Here is a 19,503-nt window from a genome sequence, read left to right as displayed (position 1 = left end):
CTTCTGTATGGAAGGTGGGGGTATGAATGATGATTGAATGTATGCATTTATTTAAAATACAGTGGTTCTACACTCTTGCTATGCTCACTATATGTTATTACCCAGTTGTCTTAGCAAGAATCCAGTGATGCAGAATTAAACAGTCACACAGAAAGAATGAAATGAAAATTATTCCAAAGGACATATTATTGAAGGACAGGAAGAACTGCTGCCAAGGCAGTGGTCAGATAAGGGAGCTTTAACCCAGGCCTCTTGTTTAACTGTGTCTGTCACTTCAAACAGAACTGAGGATAATGTTGAAGAAAGAAATTCGGATGACGATCTTAGAACTTAAAAAAGGTAATGTAAAAAATAATTCCTTTAATTGGGTTAAAAACCAAAACCCAGATTTTTAAAAAAGCATTGATAAGGGATAGTTTCATACATTATATTAAACAAGGTAGGGTTGATAAAATATTGTAATATATAATATGTAATATATATTTATATAATATATAAAATATAAAATATAATATGTAGGTCTATGTAAAAGAAGATGCTAAGACTCTAGAAAGAATGCAGAGAAGAGCAACAAAGATGATTGGGGGACTGGAGGCTAAAACATATGAGAAATGGTTGCAGGAACTGGGCATGTCTAGTTTAATGAAAAGAAGGACTAGGGGAGACATGATAGCAGTGTTCCAATATCTCAGGGGTTGCCACAAAGAAGAGAGAGTCAAACTATTCTCCAAAACACCTGAGGGTAGAACAAGAAGCAATAGGTGGAAATTAATCAAGGAGAGAAGCAACTTAGAACTGAAGAGAAATTTCCTGACAGTTAGAACAATTAATCAGTGGAAAAAACTTGCCTCCAGAAGTTGTGAATGCTCCAACACTGGAAGTCTTTAAGAAGCTGTTGGATAGCCATTTGTCTGGAACGGTATAGAGTTTCCTGCCTGAGCAAGGGGTTGGACTAGAAGACCTCCAAGGTCCCTTCCAACTCTGCTATTCTATTCTATTCTATTCTATTCTATTCTAATAAGCCAAAATCAAATAAATTGCATTAGTGTGGAATAATGTTCCCGAGGTGAGATCCATATTCCCCCCCTTTTGACCTTGTGAAGGACTTGAAGACAAGTCTGTGTCAACTGGTCTCGGGCCTCAATGGGGATTTGGCATTTTGGAGATGGCTAATGGATTACATAACATGTGCACTTTGCTCCCTTTCTCTCGCCATACTGGTTTTATTTTTATTTATTTTATTTTAACTGAATTTTAAATTTAAATTTAAGGTCCCAATTTATTGTTTTAATGTTTTATAATACATTTAAATTGAATGATGGTTAAGATGCCTCTGGTGAAATGGGCAGCATATAAGTTTAATAATAGATTAAAAAAATAATGAGTTATGCTGAATGAATGTACGTCTATGTTCCTGGTCTCAGTTAGCAGCACAGTGAAAATATTTTGAACCAACTACATTTTCCAGTTATCCTTCAAAAACAGACCCATAAACAATGAATTCCAATAATAGAACTTGGAGAAATGAAATAATTATATATAGTTATTTTTAATACAAGAGTGGCTGAAACTGAATGTATCAATCATCATGGCATTGGAGCCTCTTAGAACTCAAATCTTTTAGGCAAGGAACAGCCCCAGGCTCTAGGATCACACAGCCCTTTCCAGAGCAAATTTCCTGTTGCCTCTCCAGTTATATGAACCCACCAGCAGCTCTTATAATTTGTTGGAAGCAAGTTTAAATTTCATAATGCTGACAGCATTCTCTTCCAAACAATGAAGTCAACACATCATTGCTTCAACTAAATCTAATATAAAGGAGACATGGTGCCATCTCTCAAATTGTGACATTATATTTATTTTATTAATTTTAGAGATTGTCTGACTCTGTACATTAAAGGAAAAAGATTGTGCACTTCTGTAAGAAATAAACACAGCACACAAAACAAAAACTGATAGAGGCTCAGCAACTAATTTACACCAAGGTCTGAGAGGAAAACCAACTTTTCAAAGACTTTCAGAACATCTTCTGAAGCCATATGGATCTTGGGGATGCTGTTGTAGAGGACAAGCATTGCAAGAGAGGTATGCTTCTTAGGGCCCCATACAGAGCATTCTTTACTTGAAGGGTTTGAGTTCTAAAAATGGTTGATCTACGACTTAAGGAAAGTTCAGAAGGCTTTGAACAGAAACTATAAAATAAGTGGATTTGTTAATACAGTTAAACCTAATTTCAGACTTACTGAGTGGGGAAGGTGTCCATTATCCCTGAAAATCAGAGTCCCTCATCCTCAAAGCAGGCTTCCCCAAGCTACCAGAGGGGCTTCCTTTGAAGCACCATTGGCAGTTACAATGTAGTATCCCAAAATTCTAGTACTGCAAGGCCAATTTGGATAATCTGACCAGAGGTTCCTTCTTGAAGGAACCAAATTAGACCTGGGTTGGTGTAAAAGATAAATCACTCTGGCACTGTTATAGGTTAAAAAAAGGTGTTGCATCAATTTGGGAAAAATCTTTAAACTTTACTCATGTCCATTTCATTAGCCAAAAGAGAAATAGTAAAACATATGAAGATTATGAAATTAACTTGGATATAGTATAAAGGAGCAACTGTTCTAGTCAAAGTAAAATATCTCTATTAAAATGCTATTTTTGGCAGGAGCAGAGGAATTAAAATGAAGAGTTGCTTCGAAATGAAGTGGGCAGCAAATAAATCTAATAAATAAAATAAATAAAACAAAATGCAGGAGAATAATCAAACAAATGGATTTTTAGTTTTCTTGGTAAGAAAACCCAAGAAGACAGAATGTATGTCTTAGAAAATAGGTAGAGTGATACCGACTTAAGAACAACCAAAGTCAAAGAAATCAAAATGAATTTCTGAATAAAATGTAGATAATTTTTGGTATATATTTATTTGGCTTTTATACAATGATCAGAAGTTTTTCACCAATCAAATATCTAAATTCATTCTCCTGTTTTATATTTCCACTCCCAGGAGGTCTTACTGGCACAAATTACTAGATCACATTAATATAAGATCTTCAACCATTGTATGTAAAAGCCTTTTGGAGACAATTCATGGCAGTCCTTACTCCAACACTTGACTAAAAACAGATGAGCACAATGCATTAGGTTCAGGAATTCGTTCTTGAGAGCACAACAAAGGGATCACTCCCTCTAATAAGTGCTGGGGAGACATTTTTATTCTAGAGAAATTTCTAGCTGTGTGAGTCATATTTTGATGGAGAGCAGAGAGAAAAGTGAAAATAGATTCCTCTCTCTACTTCTGAATGCATAAATCAAAATAGCATTAAGACCCACTATTTATGATGTAAATAAAGGCATAAAGGCATATAGAGCATATATTTTGCAGACAGTACAAATATACCATCTTATCACAGAAAGGAAAAGGAACTTTTATTCTGTTCCTAAACTTTGTTTTTATTTAACAGTTCAACAATACTATCACATAATTAAAGTGAGAAAGAAAATAATTCTGGAGGAGTAGTCACTGATAAATAAAAGGAAAAATATTACCAACACTGAAGATAGGAAAGGAATGCAAATTACTGCTTTTGCTCATTCAATTCAGGAACTGAATGTATATTTTTGTTTGAGATTCCCAATGTAATTCCAGGGCCCCTTTTCCTGATCAGGCACCTTAATATTTCAGAACTTATTGTACTTTTCTCAGTTTTATACTTTGGATGAAACATACACCTATTGTTAGTCAATTACATACCCGTAGCATAGAGACATTTTACTCAATTAGCCAAGTCTTTGCAATACATTTTCCCAATTCCCATAATTCTTAGCCAGGGTGTGATTGTATTCCAAAGCCTGAGGCTGGCAAACTGTGTTCTATATCATAGAAATGAAACATGAGGATAAAGTCAAACAAAAGGCAAAAAAGAGTTAAGAGGCTTTCCAGACATTTAGAATGCTTTTCTTTAAATGATTTATTTTTGTTGTTTATTTACTTTCCATTCTTGTTCAGACTGGCAAAGACAAGGGAGGAAATTCAAAGTTTTTCTTTGCCACTTTTACTTTCCGGATCCAGACAAAGCTGGTTTTCCCACATTAAGATTTAAACCGACAAACTTCCTTTAAGATCATAAGAAGTTGAAGTCCAGCCAAAACAGCTTTTTAGTTTTGTTTTCACTTTGGGCATTGTTTAAAGCATAAGTGCATTTTTTTTCAATACTTTTTGTTTCTTTTGAAACTGAGATCTATTTTTGTCTGCATCCTGGACATTTGGAGGAAATATGCAAAACCCCAAGGAATATATTTAAGTGTGAATAGACCCTCAGCTGCTTACACAGCAAAGCTCAAGGACATCCTGGCCTAGCCAGCAAGGAAAATATTCAGTTCCTAACCTTGTGTGACAAAATTCTGCAGCACCAATCTATACAATTTACCACTTTATTTATATTTACTTCTTTCTGAGCATACAAGACACACACACACAGAGCAAATAAATCCTCTTTTCACCCTCTCCCTGCCACTGTATTTAAGAGGAACTCAAGAAATGAATGATAACAATGGAGTGGGAAGAACACTGTACAAGGTAGTTCACATCTTACAACCATAACCGAACCTGCAATTTTGGTCAGAAGTTGTTAAGTGGCTTATCTTGTGATCATGACTGATTTTATAACCTTTTTTGCAGCAAATATCAACTGGATGTAATGATTATGTAAGTAACTGTAATGCAATGAATGTAATGTAAGTGGATATGTGTTACATTAATCTATTGTTCATTATGGAGTGGATTTTTTTGTTTTTTGTTTACTAGAAACTGAAAATAAATGCTGGTTTCCAGAAAAATCATGGTGATGTGACTGTGGGGATTCTGCAAATGGCTATAAAGGTGGGCTGGCTGTCGAGAACGCAAAATATGGTTACGTGACTACAGAAGGGGGCAGTTGCAGGAACTTTGACTCTGAGTAGCAAGTAGCTTTTGGGGGGATTCTCATAACTTCAAACATTTGCTAAGCAACCAGTTTTAACTCAAGGACTACTATAAGATGGCAGAGAGCTCTCTTTGCTGCTTCACATATACAACGCACATAAAGAAATGGGGTCACAAACCACAAGCCACAAAGGCCTGCTCAAAAATCCCAGTCTTACAGAAACACCTCAGGTTGGGGGTCCTGTAGACATTACAGAGAATAACATTCCCGAAAATGGGAGTGATCATAGAAAAGGCTTGTGCAGAGCCTGGACAGTAGTTTGGCAGAGGGCTATACTTGCCACACTAGCCACCTGTTGCCATTCATCTTTTCAACAGCATCATTCCAGATCAAGGAGAATAACTGGTAGATATTTTACACAGGCTAGTAAAGTCTGATGAGACCATGCTATGGGAAAGTCCTAATTAATCCCTTTCCTTAATATGCCCTGTACACAACAAGTAAGATGACGAATCTGTAGAAAGCCACCTGCTCCTTGAGCAGCAGCTGTGAGTCCAGGAAGACCCCAAAGACTCAGTCCAGGGAAGTACAACCACGTAATTCCATGAGTAAAAAATTATAAATTATCAACCTCCAAAACCCCCAAACCACTCCTTTTTGACATAGCTTAATCAAAGTTGGTTTCTCCCCATCCAGTTATTTTTCTGTACTGCAGTTTAAACAATTTTTTTATGTTTTTCCAATAAATATTGTTTCTTAATCATGTTTATTTTGTGTGTGTACGTGTGGGTTTGTGTGTATGTGTGTATTTCAAGAATTCATTAATGTGTTTTGTTAATATGGATAATGAAACATGAAAGAATTGACAAGTCTAGAAGAACTATAATTTTCTTCTTGGATTGTTAAATTTTAAATTTTAAAATAGCAATTCTAATAGGAGAGCTAAAGCACATTTTTTTCATCATTGCAAACAGCATTAAAATCTGACTGGAGAAACTAACATATATCAATGTCAACTGTGCATCAGAGTTTTTCATCTAGTAGGACAGCCTGAACAATCTCACCCGGAGGAGAGCCTTCTCAGTTGCTGCTCCGACGCTATGGAACAATCTCCCCGTGGAGATTCGTACCCTGACCACAGTCCAGGCCTTCCGTACAGCCCTCAAGATCTGGCTAGCCCGTCAGGCCTGGGGATAAACTCTTCTGCCCCTCCCGAATGCTGAGTGAATGTTGTGTTTTAGTACTTTTTAGTTATTTCACGTTTTTTTTTTTCTGTATTTTGTCTTTCACTCCCCTTCCCTTATTATTGTAAGCCGCCCTGAGTCCCCTCAGGGAAAAGGGCGGCCTATAAATGCTAAATAAAATAAAAAAAAAATAAAAAAAATGTTATTTTCTGAGTTTATATAATTGCTAATTATAGTCACCCATCTATTCATGTATTTGGCCACCCAACCCAAATACAGAAATTCTGAATGGCTTACAATACCAAAAAACACACCCCAGAAACAAATGATCAATTTGATTAAAATAAAAGCAACCCCTTCCTTAATATCTTATCAGGAACTTGCCATTATTACCTTCCTCCAGACAATGACTCCTCTCCATCTGAGATCATTTGTTCTCAAGCTCTCTGCTACTTAGATAACCTGGGTTTTGTGTCAATTGCCAAGAGTTGTGTCTGAACTTTACTTTGTGATTAGCTTGTCTAGTTAGTGACATTCTGGCACACAGGCTCATGTAGTCTAGCCCTGGAACTCAGGTGGCATCCTGGGCACCTGATCTGAAGGCCTTTCATTCTACAGTGGTACCTTGGTACTCAGCTGCTTTGAAACGTATCAAATTTGGTACTCAACGCATTTTGACATGAAATTTTTGTCCCAGTACTCATTGTTTGATACTCAACACACGAGCTAGAACTATTCAGTGTCAGCTGCCTTGTGACTCATTACATTATTCCTTATGGGAAAAACTTGTTTTGCACTCATTGTTTTTGGTACTCATTGCGTCTTCTGGAACCAATTAATGATGAGTACCAAGCTAGCACTACAAATGTATACCAGCACTGCTGATGCTATTTAAATTTTGCTAAGAGATTTTGGTGAGCAATGAAGTGAGAGAGAAATATATCCTGTGAATATGATATGAGAACAAAGAGAATTAGAAGAAAAAAAATGTGGACAGACATTAGGAGAGTTCATACTGCAGTCACCATAAACCTCTGTAGGAGTTTGGCAGCGAACAGACTCACTTAGTCAGATAGGTTACAAACTACTTCTTCAAAACTTCAAATGGAACACACCTGATTTGTCACAGTTGGGATCACTGGTAAGTAAAATAATACTTTCAATTCCTGAAAATTACATTTTCCATCTCTACCAGTTAATATAATAAATCAAGTATGCTATACAATCTCTCTCAACAGAATAATCCCTAAATTAAAATCAGATTACATTTACATTTGAGCTAATCAGAACTAACTCTCATATAAGATTTCACAAAGACTGCCATTATGACCGAAATGTTTAAAAAAATCTGCTCAATGTTGGTTCAACAATTAAAGATAGGACATCTTAATATTAAAACTTTCACTCCACATTCCAGAAATGTATCACATCTTTTTCCTTTCCTGATATAAACATATTTCTTTTTTCAGTACAATGTGGATGCTTGAACTAAGCTATTCTTATGTGTATCCCATCAATAGAATCGAATTTGAATAATGAATAAAAAAGAGCTTTTGTTGAACAAAATATAAAAGAAACAGAAATAGAACTGCAAAGCAATTTCCTAGACTTGAAGGGGAAGCAGGTCTGTATCTAACATTTAGTCTCATTAAATCAGACTCAATAGGAAGAAACAGAGACATGAACATGGAGTACAATTATATTTTTAGGTGTTTAATCAAAGATCAGTTTTATTCAGAACGATACTCTTGCTGTGTTCAAATGACACTGTTTAGTTACAAATAAAAGGATATGGTCAGCAATGTAGAAAAAAAATATCAGGCTTTTAATTTGTCCCTTCATATAAATCACCATACTTACAAAATTAGAATTTTAAAAGCCAGAATTCTGCAGCATTCGTGAATTCCTGTAAGACTCACTGCTGCTTCTTATCTTTTTCCTTGTTCACACAATGCATTTGAAACATGGTTCCAAATCTAACTCAAGCCTTTGACCAGCCATCCTTGTTTCCAAATTGTTGAGCAGCATTTCTCAAGATTGAAAGGTCCAATAAAAGAGCGACTGAATAATTGGATTCTTTTCACTACCCGAGTACTTCAGGTTTACAAAGGCATAGAACTCTCTCACTGCAGTGCTCTTGGTCCTTTTGGCAATCTGCTAAAATGATATAAGAGGTGGAGTTTTCCCTTCTCACTAAACAATTTTTTTGTGCTTGTACCTAGACCATGAGATCCAAAGAGACCAGGCAATAGAGCAGCAATTTACATCAACAAAGGGGATTTTGATGCACTCCCTGAATGGGGCTGCATTACCATGTTAATAGCTTTTTCACTCTCAGCCTGGGACTTTGGAAAGTTTTTGCAAATGAAGAACAGTTCCGCTTTCTATTTTAACTGTAACAATAGCAGAGGAGCCTCTCAAACTGCATCAAATAGCAGTCAGTGAAATCCCTAACTACTCATCCTGTCTTGGTGGTTTATTAACCACCGAGCCAAAGAACAAAAAGAGAACAACCTGCAGCATGACTTCACCCCCATCTCTTAATCCCCTAGAGATGGCAGGGGGAATTGCCTGCAAAACTGTTAAATCAATCTTTTTTACCTTCCACCATTTTTTTTGAGCTTCCTTCCAACTTTCCACCATAAAAGAAATTTCAGGTAAGTTTTCTAACATCAAATTCTTTATGGCCTCCTGATTAGCAGAATGATGATGGGATTCGTCTCCCCCCTCCACTTCATTTTTCAGACAGTTGTTCTTCACCAGTTCCCACACTCATCTACTTGTTCCTTTGTCATATGCTTTGAATGTACTCTTCTCCTGACACTGACTGACTCTCACCATAGAGAATCAATGAAAATGTTGCTCCTGCAGTCAGCCGGTGGAACAGAACCCATTCATTACCACAAAAACGCTTCACTGCCACCAGCGTAGAGAATAGTTTCTATCTAACTCCTCTCAACACATTTTTCAATTTGAAAATGACACTCTTTTTCACAAAGCTTCCTACTTTCTTAAGATAGCTGGAAAAAAACACCCCTATGTATTTATTATTTGCATACTTTCTTTTTCTTACCTCTATATGTGGTAAAATCAGCAGCAGATTTGAGGCTCACAAACCTATTCTATAGAGTTGATTGTTGCCAATATTTAACTGTATTCTGATTTTTTTTTCTTTTGTCTTTTGTACTGCACTCAGGTATAAGACCATAAAAAAGACACAGCAATATCACAGATAGATATAGTGGTTAAAGCATTAGGCTGTGGGAGACTGTGAATTTTAGTCCCGCTTGAGCCATGAAACTAGCTGGGTGACATTGGACTTTCGGCGCTAGGAAGCTGATGGGATTATCCACGTAGTTGCCAAACCAAGATAAAGAATGTACATCAAAACATAATAAACAATTTGATACTGATAAATACATTGTATTCTCATGTGCCCTAATCACACCACAAATATTCCCTGGCAAATTTCTTTGTTTTGCCAGGCCCTTATGATGTTATCTTCATCTCATCCTCAGCCCATGAGTGAGACAGGTTTGTCATATTTTTTTCCCTGCTGGGCAGCCTCGGATAGGTAAAATGTGTTAAGTTTGAGTTTGAGTTTGAGTTTATTAACATTTATAGGCCGCCCTTTTCCCTGAGGGGACTCAGGGAGGCTCACATAAAATCAGGAAGGGGAATACAAACAATGACGTAGACACACATAAGTAAAAATAATAGGCAACATTCATTCATCATTCGGGAGGGGCGGCTATCTTTGTCCCCAGGCCTGACGGGCTAGCCAGGTCTTAAGGGCTATGCGGAAGGCCTGGACGGTGGTGAGAGTACGAATCTCCACGGGGAGCTCGTTCCAAAGGGTCGGAGCTACTACTGAAAAGGCCCTCCTCCTTGTAGTTGCCAGCCGGCACTGGCTGGCAGATGGAATTCGGAGGAGGCCCAATCTATGAGATCTAATTGGTCGCAGGGAGGTAATTGGCAGAAGGCGGTCTCTCAAGTACGCAGATCCACTACCATGAAGGGCTTTATGGGTGACTAATAGCACCTTGAAGCGCACCCGGAGATCGACAGGTAGCCAGCGCAGCTCGCGGAGGATAGGTGTTATGTGGGTGAACCAAGGTGCACCCACAATCACTCGCGCGGCCGCGTTCTGGACTAGCTGAAGTCGCCGGATGCTCTTCAAGGGCAGCCCCATGTAGAGCACATTGTAGTATTCCAGCCTAGAGGTCACAAGGGCCCGAGTGACTGTTGTGAGAGCCTCCCGATTCAGGTAGGGTCGCAACTGGCGCACCAGGCGAACCTGGGCAAATGCCCCCCTGGTCACAGCCGTCAGATGGTGGTCAAAGGATAGCTGTGGATCCAGGAGGACTCCCAAGTTGCGAACCCTCTCTGAGGGGTGTAAAATTTGACCCCCCAGCCTGAGTGATGGAATATTGGTCGAATCTTTGGGAGGGAAGCACAACAGCCACTCGGTCTTTTCTGGGTTGAGTACAAGCTTGTTAGCCCTCATCCAGTCCATAACGGCCTCAAGGCCTCGGTTCATCACGTCTGCCGCTTCATTGAGTTGGCACGGGGCGGACAGATACAACTGGGTATCGTCCGCATATTGATGGTATCTTATCCCGTGCCTGCGGATGATCTCTCCCAGCGGTTTCATGTAGATGTTGAATAGTAGGGGGGATAAGACCGAACCCTGAGGCACCCCATATGTTAGGGGCCTAGGGGTCGATCTCTGCCCCCCCACTAACACCAACTGCGACCTGTCCGAGAGGTAGGAGGAGAACCACCGCAACACGGTGCCTCCCACTCCCACCTCCCGCAGTCGTCGCAGAAGGATACCATGGTCGATGGTATCGAAAGCCGCTGAGAGGTCAAGGAGAACCAGGATGGAGGGATGTCCTCATCTCTGGCTCTCCAAAGATCATCGGTCAATGCGACCAAAGCGGTTTCTGTGCTGTAACCGGGTCTGAAGCCTGACTGGAAGGGGTCAAGATAGCTTGCTTCCTCCAAGGACCGCTGGAGCTGGAAGGCCACCACCTTCTCAACAACCTTCCCAAGAAAGGGAAGGTTGGAGACTGGGCGATAGTTATTAAGAACAGCTGGATCCAGAGATGGCTTCTTCAGGAGGGGTCTCACCACCGCCGCTTTTAACGCGGCGGGGAAGTTCCCCTCCCGAAGAGAGGCGGTAACAACCGCCTGGATACAGCCTCGTGTCGCCTCACTGCTGTTAGTAACCAGCCATGAGGGACACGGGTCCAGTACACAGGTGGAGGCACTTACAGCCCTCATGGCCTTGTCCACATCCCCGGGGGCAACATCCTGATACTCAACCCAGAGGTGGTCTACTTCATCCTCTTGTGCCTCGGCTGGAACTGCAGAGATAGAGTCCAAGTCCGACCGAAACCGAGCAATTTTGTCCGCTAAGAATTGGGCATAATCCTCAGCTCTGCCCTGCAAGGGTTCCCCCGCTTCCCTCTTATTTAGTAGGGAGCGGGTTATCCTAAACAGGGCGGCTGGGTGGGACTCAGCGGATGCAACCAAGGTGGCTATATAAGATCTTTTCGCTGCCCTAAGTGCCCTGGTGTATTCCTTGGTGCTGGTGGTTACCATTGCTCGGTTCGATTCGGACTTATCGGGCCTCCATCGGTGCTCTAGGCATCTCCTCCGGCGCTTCATCTCCCGGAGTTCCTCGGTGAACCAAGGAGGTCTCCGGGATCCGCCGCCTCGGAGGGGCCGTAGTGGCGCAGTCCGGTCGAGGACCTCTGATGCTGCCGAGTGCCAAGCAGCAACCAGAGTCTCTACCGGACTGTGGGCGAGAGTATCAGGAATGACCCCAAGCTCCGTCTGGAACCTTAACGGCTCCATAAGTCGCCTGGGGCGGAACCACCTGGTCGGTTCCTCCTCCCTACAGTGGGGGTTTGGTCTCCGGAAGTCAAGCCTCAGTAGGCAGTGGTCTGACCACGACAGGGGTATGATGTCATTACCCCTCAGACCAAGATCACAAATCCACTGCTCCGAGAGAAATACGAGGTCGAGCATGTGACCCGTTGAATGGGTTGGGCCCCGGATTACTTGGGTCAAGCCCATGGCTGTCATGGAAGCCATGAACTCCTGCGCCCCATCAGAGTTTTCACCGAGCGATGGCAAATTAAAGTCCCCCAGGACCATCAACCTAGGGAACTCAATTGCCAGCTCGGCTACCGACTCGAGGAGCGAGGGGAGGGCTGCTGCAACGCTGTTGGGAGGCAGGTACGTTAACAGCAGACCCACTTGACCCTTGAGGTCCAACTTTATCAGCAGAGACTCACACCCGACAAGCTCCGGAGCAGGGACCCTACGAGGAGCTAACGACTCCCGGATAACAATGGCCACACCCCCACCCCTTCCCTGGGCTCTCGGCTGGTGCAGCACCTGAAATCCTTCTGGGCACAGCTCTACAAGGGGGACTCCTCCCTCTGGGCCCAGCCAGGTTTCAGTAATACATGCCAGGTCTGCCCTCTCGTCTAAAATTAAGTCCCGGACGAGAGGAGCTTTATGTACCACAGACCTGGCATTTAGCGACAGCAGCCTGAGTCCAGGGTCCTGACTACTTGCGCCATCTGGTCTCGGAGTGGGACTCATAGGGCCGGAAGGAGGGATCTCTGTAATGTAGCGAGCCCTCCTTCCCCGGTAATGGCCTGCCCTAAAGTCCCCGCCATATCTGCCCCTCCCTGTTACGACCGTAATACTCCGACCCTCTCCCGTGTCTCTGGTCCCCTCAACCACCCCCATGGCCCCCGCATCTCCCGGCAGGTCCTCCGAATCATACATACCCATGCACTCCCCCAAACAGTCCCCACGTAAGAGTTAAAACACAGAAAATTACAACAATATAATAGTAAAAAGTGGGACATTCATTCATCTCATACGTATCCCATGCATATCCCATACAAAGAGAGAAGAAAAAGATGAAAGAAAAGAAAGAGACTAAAATAAATTGCGCAATTGATTAAAATTTAAGATGCGAGATCAAGATGGTTGCGAGGCTCCGTTCGCTGTGAATTACCCGACGAAAATGCCGAAAATAACCGCGAGCAACAACTTTAAACTTAATATGAGAGTTAAGCTTTGTCACATAGTATTTTAGAGAATTTTCAGGCAATTGGCAGGTGGGAGCCAGAGGTTTGAGAGATAGGCTAGGGTTTAGCCATGGGAATAGTCAATTTCACATAGGTGTACTTTTCTGTCAACTCAAGGATGCGTAACTTGATAGTGCTAAAGGCCTAAATTGTCCTTGCTTGATTTCTAATAGAAAGCATTAACACAAGCCTCTATAAAATATTCTGCTTTTCTCAATGTCTGATGAGCTAGTATCTTAACAGAGGAATCTCACATTTGTTTAAATATATGATCTATTTAATCAGCACTTCTTATAAATAAGATGGTTTCAGCTGAATAGCCAGGGAAATTCTGAGTTAAGTTACAGGATCTCTTATTTTAGATATCACATCCCACTTGTAAAATGTGGAGCCCAAAGCTCATTTGACATAAAGCTGAAGGGTAAATAATATCTGAACAACCCACTAGTAATTCAACAGAACTGTGATTTTGTTAAACTTTTGAAAGCAGAAAATATATTTCACAGTAACTCATTCATGTCGAAAACAAACAACAGGAAAACATTTCAGAGATAAAGCAAAAGTTCAGAAATGTACGTGCACACATGAGATGTTTTACATTATTATAATTTCAATCAAATATATCACACATTTAGATGGTATACCTAGATTATGACACAATCAACTTTTTTTTCCTGAACACTGAAACACTAAGACACCTCTCCAAGGCCAACTCTTACATATAATCCTCTATTATTGTAAAAGCAACAGATTGTTAATCGTATCTGATACAACCATACACTCATATTTATTTATTCAAGAACATTTATGTGGCTACTCAACTCTCTCTCTCACACACACTCTACTGCCCCAATTAAATTTATTTTTGTTAACACCAAAGTTTCAGGAGCATCCATAGGTACAAGAATTCAGAAAAGATCAATATAAAATGTCCAATATTGACTTGCCTAATGTGAAACATTTATCAAATTCAGTTAAAAAGGACTAGATTCAACTAAGATTTACGTTCTTCAGTCTGAAACTTTCCAGGGTTGAACCAATTCCCATTTTCTCTGGAAAATAGCTTTGTTGAATTCAGGGAGCTCAAATTAAACATGTGGAGAGTACCAGGCTGAGAGAAGCACTTACTTCCCTCAGCACATTAACTACAGCAAGATAAAGCTCATTTTATCATAGTCTTACCTTGGAGAACCAAACCAGAATTTTCAATAATGTATAGGAACGATGTCAGTGGAGCAATAGGGGTCTTAGCAACCAGGATCTGCAAAAACAAAACAAAATGAAACCTCATATGATATAGTGATTATTAAGGAGTCCAGAGGAACTCAGCTGGATAAACAGCACTTCTAATATATTTTCTCATACTGGCTCTACAAAGAGTTTGTTCCACCATTCATGAAAACCTACTTTATGTTCTATTTATTGATTTAAACTTTCCAAAGTTCCACATTGTCTTAATATAATCTTTTATTTATTTTGCTGAAATACACAATAGGGTATGTGTTTAATCAACCCTGCATAAAGATGAAAACCAAGAAAGAATATGGTGCAATGAGATGTCCTACACAAGAGTTCTCACAGTAAGAATCTAGAATCACTCCTAGTCATTTGTAGCCAAACATCCATGTTTTAGCATAAAAGCAACACAAACACAGCAGCCCCTATCTTACAAACTCTCTATAAATTCTAGAGAGATGTTGATAATTTATGAGATTCTAAAGAGATTCTATTGCTACCATTTCTGCTAAATGTGTATGCATTCCAAATGTGAAGCAGATTTCCTCACTCATTTCTGCCTCAGGGAAAAAAAGGAAAGACACTGGAAAGCAATTTCCTAGTCTGTGGTTTTCACAGTGGCATTTCCAGCTTTGTAACCCTAAGGGCACCACTTAACAAGGCTGCTGATCCAAAGCACACTCTTGGTTCTTTCAGAACACTGTTTCAATTAATAGTGATGTCACACCCATTTTGTAAAGACAAAGAAAATACACCAGGCCATAGTACTGTCTTCATTTTTATGTATGCAATGGAGCTAAATCTACATGGAAGGAAGTATGAAGTAAGGTACCCCCAAGGCTCTGTCTTAGGCCATCATAATCTTCAACTTATTCACAAATGATTTAGATAATAGAAGGGGAACTTATCAAATTTGCAGACAACACTATGTGGGGCAGAATAGTCAACACTTTAGAAGATAGTGCCAAAATCCAGAAAGATTTTGACAGACTTGACCACTGGGCACTATCCAACAAAACACAATTCAGTGGTGAAAAAAGTATGATTTACACTTAGGCAACAATATGCAAAGGTAGATGTTATTGGCTCAACAGCAGTAATTGTGAGAGGGATCTACAAGTTCTAGTGGACAACCACTTAAGTATAAACCCAGCAGCTGCTACACACACAAAAAAACCAATGCAGTCCTAGGCTGCATCAACAGAGGAATAGTATCAAGATCACATGAAGCATTAGTAGCATTATATACTGCCTTGTTAAGACCATTTGGAATTCTGTGCCTAGTTGTGGTCAACCCAATCAAAAAAAGATGTGGAGACATGTGAAAGAGTACAGAGAAGAATCATAAAGATTATTAGGGGTTTGGAAGCTGCAACATATGATGAACGGTTGCAGGAACTGCGTATGTTTAACAAAGAGGACTTTAATTCCTCTCTAAGTTTCAACAGAAAGAAAACAATTCAGTTTGCAGTGCTGAGCTGTTCTCAGAGATAATTGGCTGGAATTTATAATTATATTGGGGACAGGTTTGATGAATTTTCCTTTTATTTTAAGTGATGAATGTATGCTTTCTTTAATAAATGTTCATAGCATAATTAACAAATAAAATAAGGCAGACAGTCCACCTGAAGACTAATGTGGAGAGGAAAGATAAATGACTGACTTTAACATTGGGGGGTAGGAAGAATTACAACTATTGAATATGGTGTTAAGACAGGAGAGCTTGGGCTACTTCCAGGATTGAAAAAGTATGCCAGATTTTACTTGAAGCTACATCTGTAGAGTTGTCCTCACAAACAACCTCTTTCAATTTATATCTAACATCTGCTAGCCCACACATTTCTTTTGTAACTGGAATGGCATGAAACAGACAAATATACAACAAATCAAGAACTAGTTTAGGAACCAATGTCAGTGGTTTGCTTTGAGTAATGTAATGCCAGCAAAGCCTTGGACAGGAGGCAAATGCAATGACATGCTTCATGGTGCAAACCTGCAATGTAAGCGCTTTCCCTTCCTTGGGGCAAGTTACTATACTTCCTTTAAAGAAAGAGGCAACTGTGTCATCAGGATCAAGACAATCCTTGAAGAAATATGTCTACAATGCAGAAATCTTTACTGAAAAGTAAGGGTCTTACTAAGGCTGTTATGTTTTTACAGTTTCAATAGTTACGTGTCATCAAGTTGGGTCCAACTTTTGTTGACTCTATAGACAAATGGCCTTCACCTCAACCCATCCCAGAGACAATCCACAGAATATCCTTGATCTTGTCTATTTGATATATCTGTGTCTTTCCCTTTTAGTTCCTGCAATTTTGTCAAGCATAATTGCTTTTTTAGTCTATCATTATTATATTTACTACAGGAATTAAACAGATATGCCAATAATATATATCCTTATCATATTCCTTATCCTTCCTGGCCCATGCCACTTTGTGCTTCCCTGACTTTTGCTATCCCCGGCAAGCCTTCCCTGACCTATGCCACACCCGTGGGTTTTCCTTGACTCACACAACACTTCTTGAGTATGTCCTTGTGCCAACCTTCCCAACCTGTGAACTGTTCCTGATCTGCACTTCTTGCACTCTCAAGGAAGGAACAGAGATTTCTGGTCTCCCTCCCTCCCTTCCCACAAGGAAACTCAATGGGAAAGCCAACCAGAAGTCAGGAATCACTCCTGTTCCTTTTTTGCCCACGCACAATCATTCTGTTTCTGTTTAGGTAAGACAATTTCTCTGAAACAATGACTCAATGGGGCATAGCTTGTTTTCTATACTACTAAAACTCTCCTGTACGTCTGCAACCTTCAACTGGGCAAAATGATGGCAATATGGCAACAATTTTTGAATCAACGTACCTAAACGTCTGAAATCCAGGATCCATTACTCACATGAGATTGAAATTTAGTAAAGTTGTGGCTGTATCAGCCATTTCCAAACTCTCTGCCAGCTTCTCACAAGGAGAGTCAATGGGGAAGCCAGAAGGAAGTTGGAAATTGCTCTAGCTTCCACTGCTTTTTTGCCTGCCTATGGTCATTCTCTTTCTCTATTTTGGCAATATTCTGGAACAATGACCTAATAATTGGTTGCCTAATTTATATTATGTTTTTATTGTACGTCTTCCAGATTCAGTCTTGCTGAAACACCTAATAACTTTAATTTGCTAAATTTAAACTTTATATTTGAAATCTACATGGTCTGTTTCACAATCTGTACCTGGAAATGCCCTAGCTGAATGTATTGTATTTTTCTAACTTCTGTTTCCTATTATGTAGTCAATTTGATTCTAATGTTATCCATCTGCTGATGTCCAAGAGTATAGCTTTTACTTATCCTGTTCTGCTGTTCGAAGAAGGCACTTAGCCATGACACTAAGCAATGTCATGAAATTATGTCAACTTACAACTGAAGTACCAGTTGTGGTTATTAGCTGAATCTCACAAGATTTTAGGTTGCCACCTCCCACCAGATTCTCTATTGACTTTATTGGTTGAAAGGTGGTCTACTCAGGAAAGATGGTCTACTCAGATCTATTCATGAAAGGGTGCAAATGGCAATCACATGACTGTAGGATGCTGCAACAGTCACAATTGTGAGCTGGTTGTCAAGCATCAGATTTGAGATCACCTGGCTGCAAGGACACTGTGACAGCTGCCACTACAACAACCAGCTGTAAACGTCCTCATTCAGTGTATTGTAACTTTGAACAGTTACTAAACAAATGGTAGTTAAGCAGAGACTACCTGTAATTGAGTTTACTCAGTACAAATCTTCCCATAGTTCTAGATCAGGGCTGTCAAACTGGCAGTCCACAGGCCGCATACTGCCCATGCAAGCCATGCCAACCCCGGCTCTGCAAAGGCAAAAAAAATCACAATATGTCAAGATCTGGCCTGTGATGCAATCGAGTTTGATACCCCCTGTTCTAGATTCTTTTATTTCCCAAACTTCGTCATTCCAATCATTCATTAGTAGTACTATGTGCTTTTTTGAAACTTTATCACAGGCCGTTTGCAATATATTCCTTAATGTGATCTATGTTTATATTTTTATTAAGGTTGCAGATTTGTCTAACATTTCATTATATAATATTAATGGAATAGCCACTGTTTCTAAAAGATATGATCCAGCCAGTTGTATGTGTGTGTGTGTGTGTATACACACACACACACACACACACAAAAACACACATATATATGTTTTCTGAGGTTTTCGCGGGTGTTAGTATGTAGGTCTCTAGTTATTCGTGTTTTCTCCTGCGTAAAATTGGAGATGTATTGGCGACGTTTCGACGAAGTCTCATTTGTCATCTTCAGGCTCGGTGCTTCCAGGAGCAATATATATATACCCCCCCAAACACACACACATACTGTACATATATATAAATTAGGTGATGTCCTTTTTAAAAATATCACTGCCATTTATTCATTCATACCCTGAATAGTATATCACATAATCATCTGAAAGTGGCCCCTTACTCCTACATTTGAACACTCTTAAAATATCTAATTTAGTGTACTGTACTGTATTTCGGTTTCAACTGTTACAAGTTTCCCTTCTCAAATTCCATGGTCCAATTATATCTATGTTTGTAAAACACAGACCTTCTTTTTCAATATTGCCATAATTGACCCCACTTCCTTGCAGCTTTGGTTTCGGATCAATTCCGGATCTAACTCATGAAAGTTTGAGATTCTTCCTCTAGGTGTATAAGTGATTTTGACATGGAAATGTCATCATCCAGCACCCAAATGGATGTCAATATTTAAGCTTTGTCCATAAAGGAATGTTTTATTCCTTTTTTTTTTAAATCAAAGATTCTTTTATTACATTTTCATTTTCCTTTATACAATCACTTAAATACTGTGCAGTTAAAAAAAAAGAAGCAATAAACAACTCATAACACTTCTATCCTACCTACACCCTTCCTTCTACCCCTCCAACTTTCATTTCTCCCTTCCAACAATCCCCTCTTCTACTTCCCCTCCCCCTCAGCCATTCCTTTCTCCCCTTCCCACCATCTCACCCTCCTTACATTCCCTTCTCACTCCCT

The 19,503-nt window shown here is 40.0% G+C and overlaps 1 protein-coding gene across 2 annotated transcripts in view; it reads right to left on the bottom strand.

Annotated features, from left to right (window-relative positions):
* The window catches only part of RAD51B (RAD51 paralog B), a 414,448-nt gene that overhangs the window by 153,779 nt on the left and 241,166 nt on the right, over positions 1–19,503 (bottom strand). Inside the window, exon 9 of one of the 2 annotated variants that reach the window (XM_032227727.1) lies at positions 14,398–14,476. The exons of the other annotated variant lie outside the window; for it this stretch is intronic. Within the exon in view, the coding sequence (XP_032083618.1) occupies positions 14,398–14,476 (79 nt within the window). The remainder of the gene's footprint in view (positions 1–14,397; positions 14,477–19,503) is intronic. 2 annotated transcript variants of the gene reach the window in all.

The sequence above is a fragment of the Thamnophis elegans genome, chromosome 1 (assembly GCF_009769535.1).
Source record: "Thamnophis elegans isolate rThaEle1 chromosome 1, rThaEle1.pri, whole genome shotgun sequence".
NCBI classification, from domain to species: Eukaryota; Metazoa; Chordata; class Lepidosauria; order Squamata; family Colubridae; genus Thamnophis; species Thamnophis elegans.
This window is presented reverse-complemented; position numbering and strand designations above follow the sequence as displayed.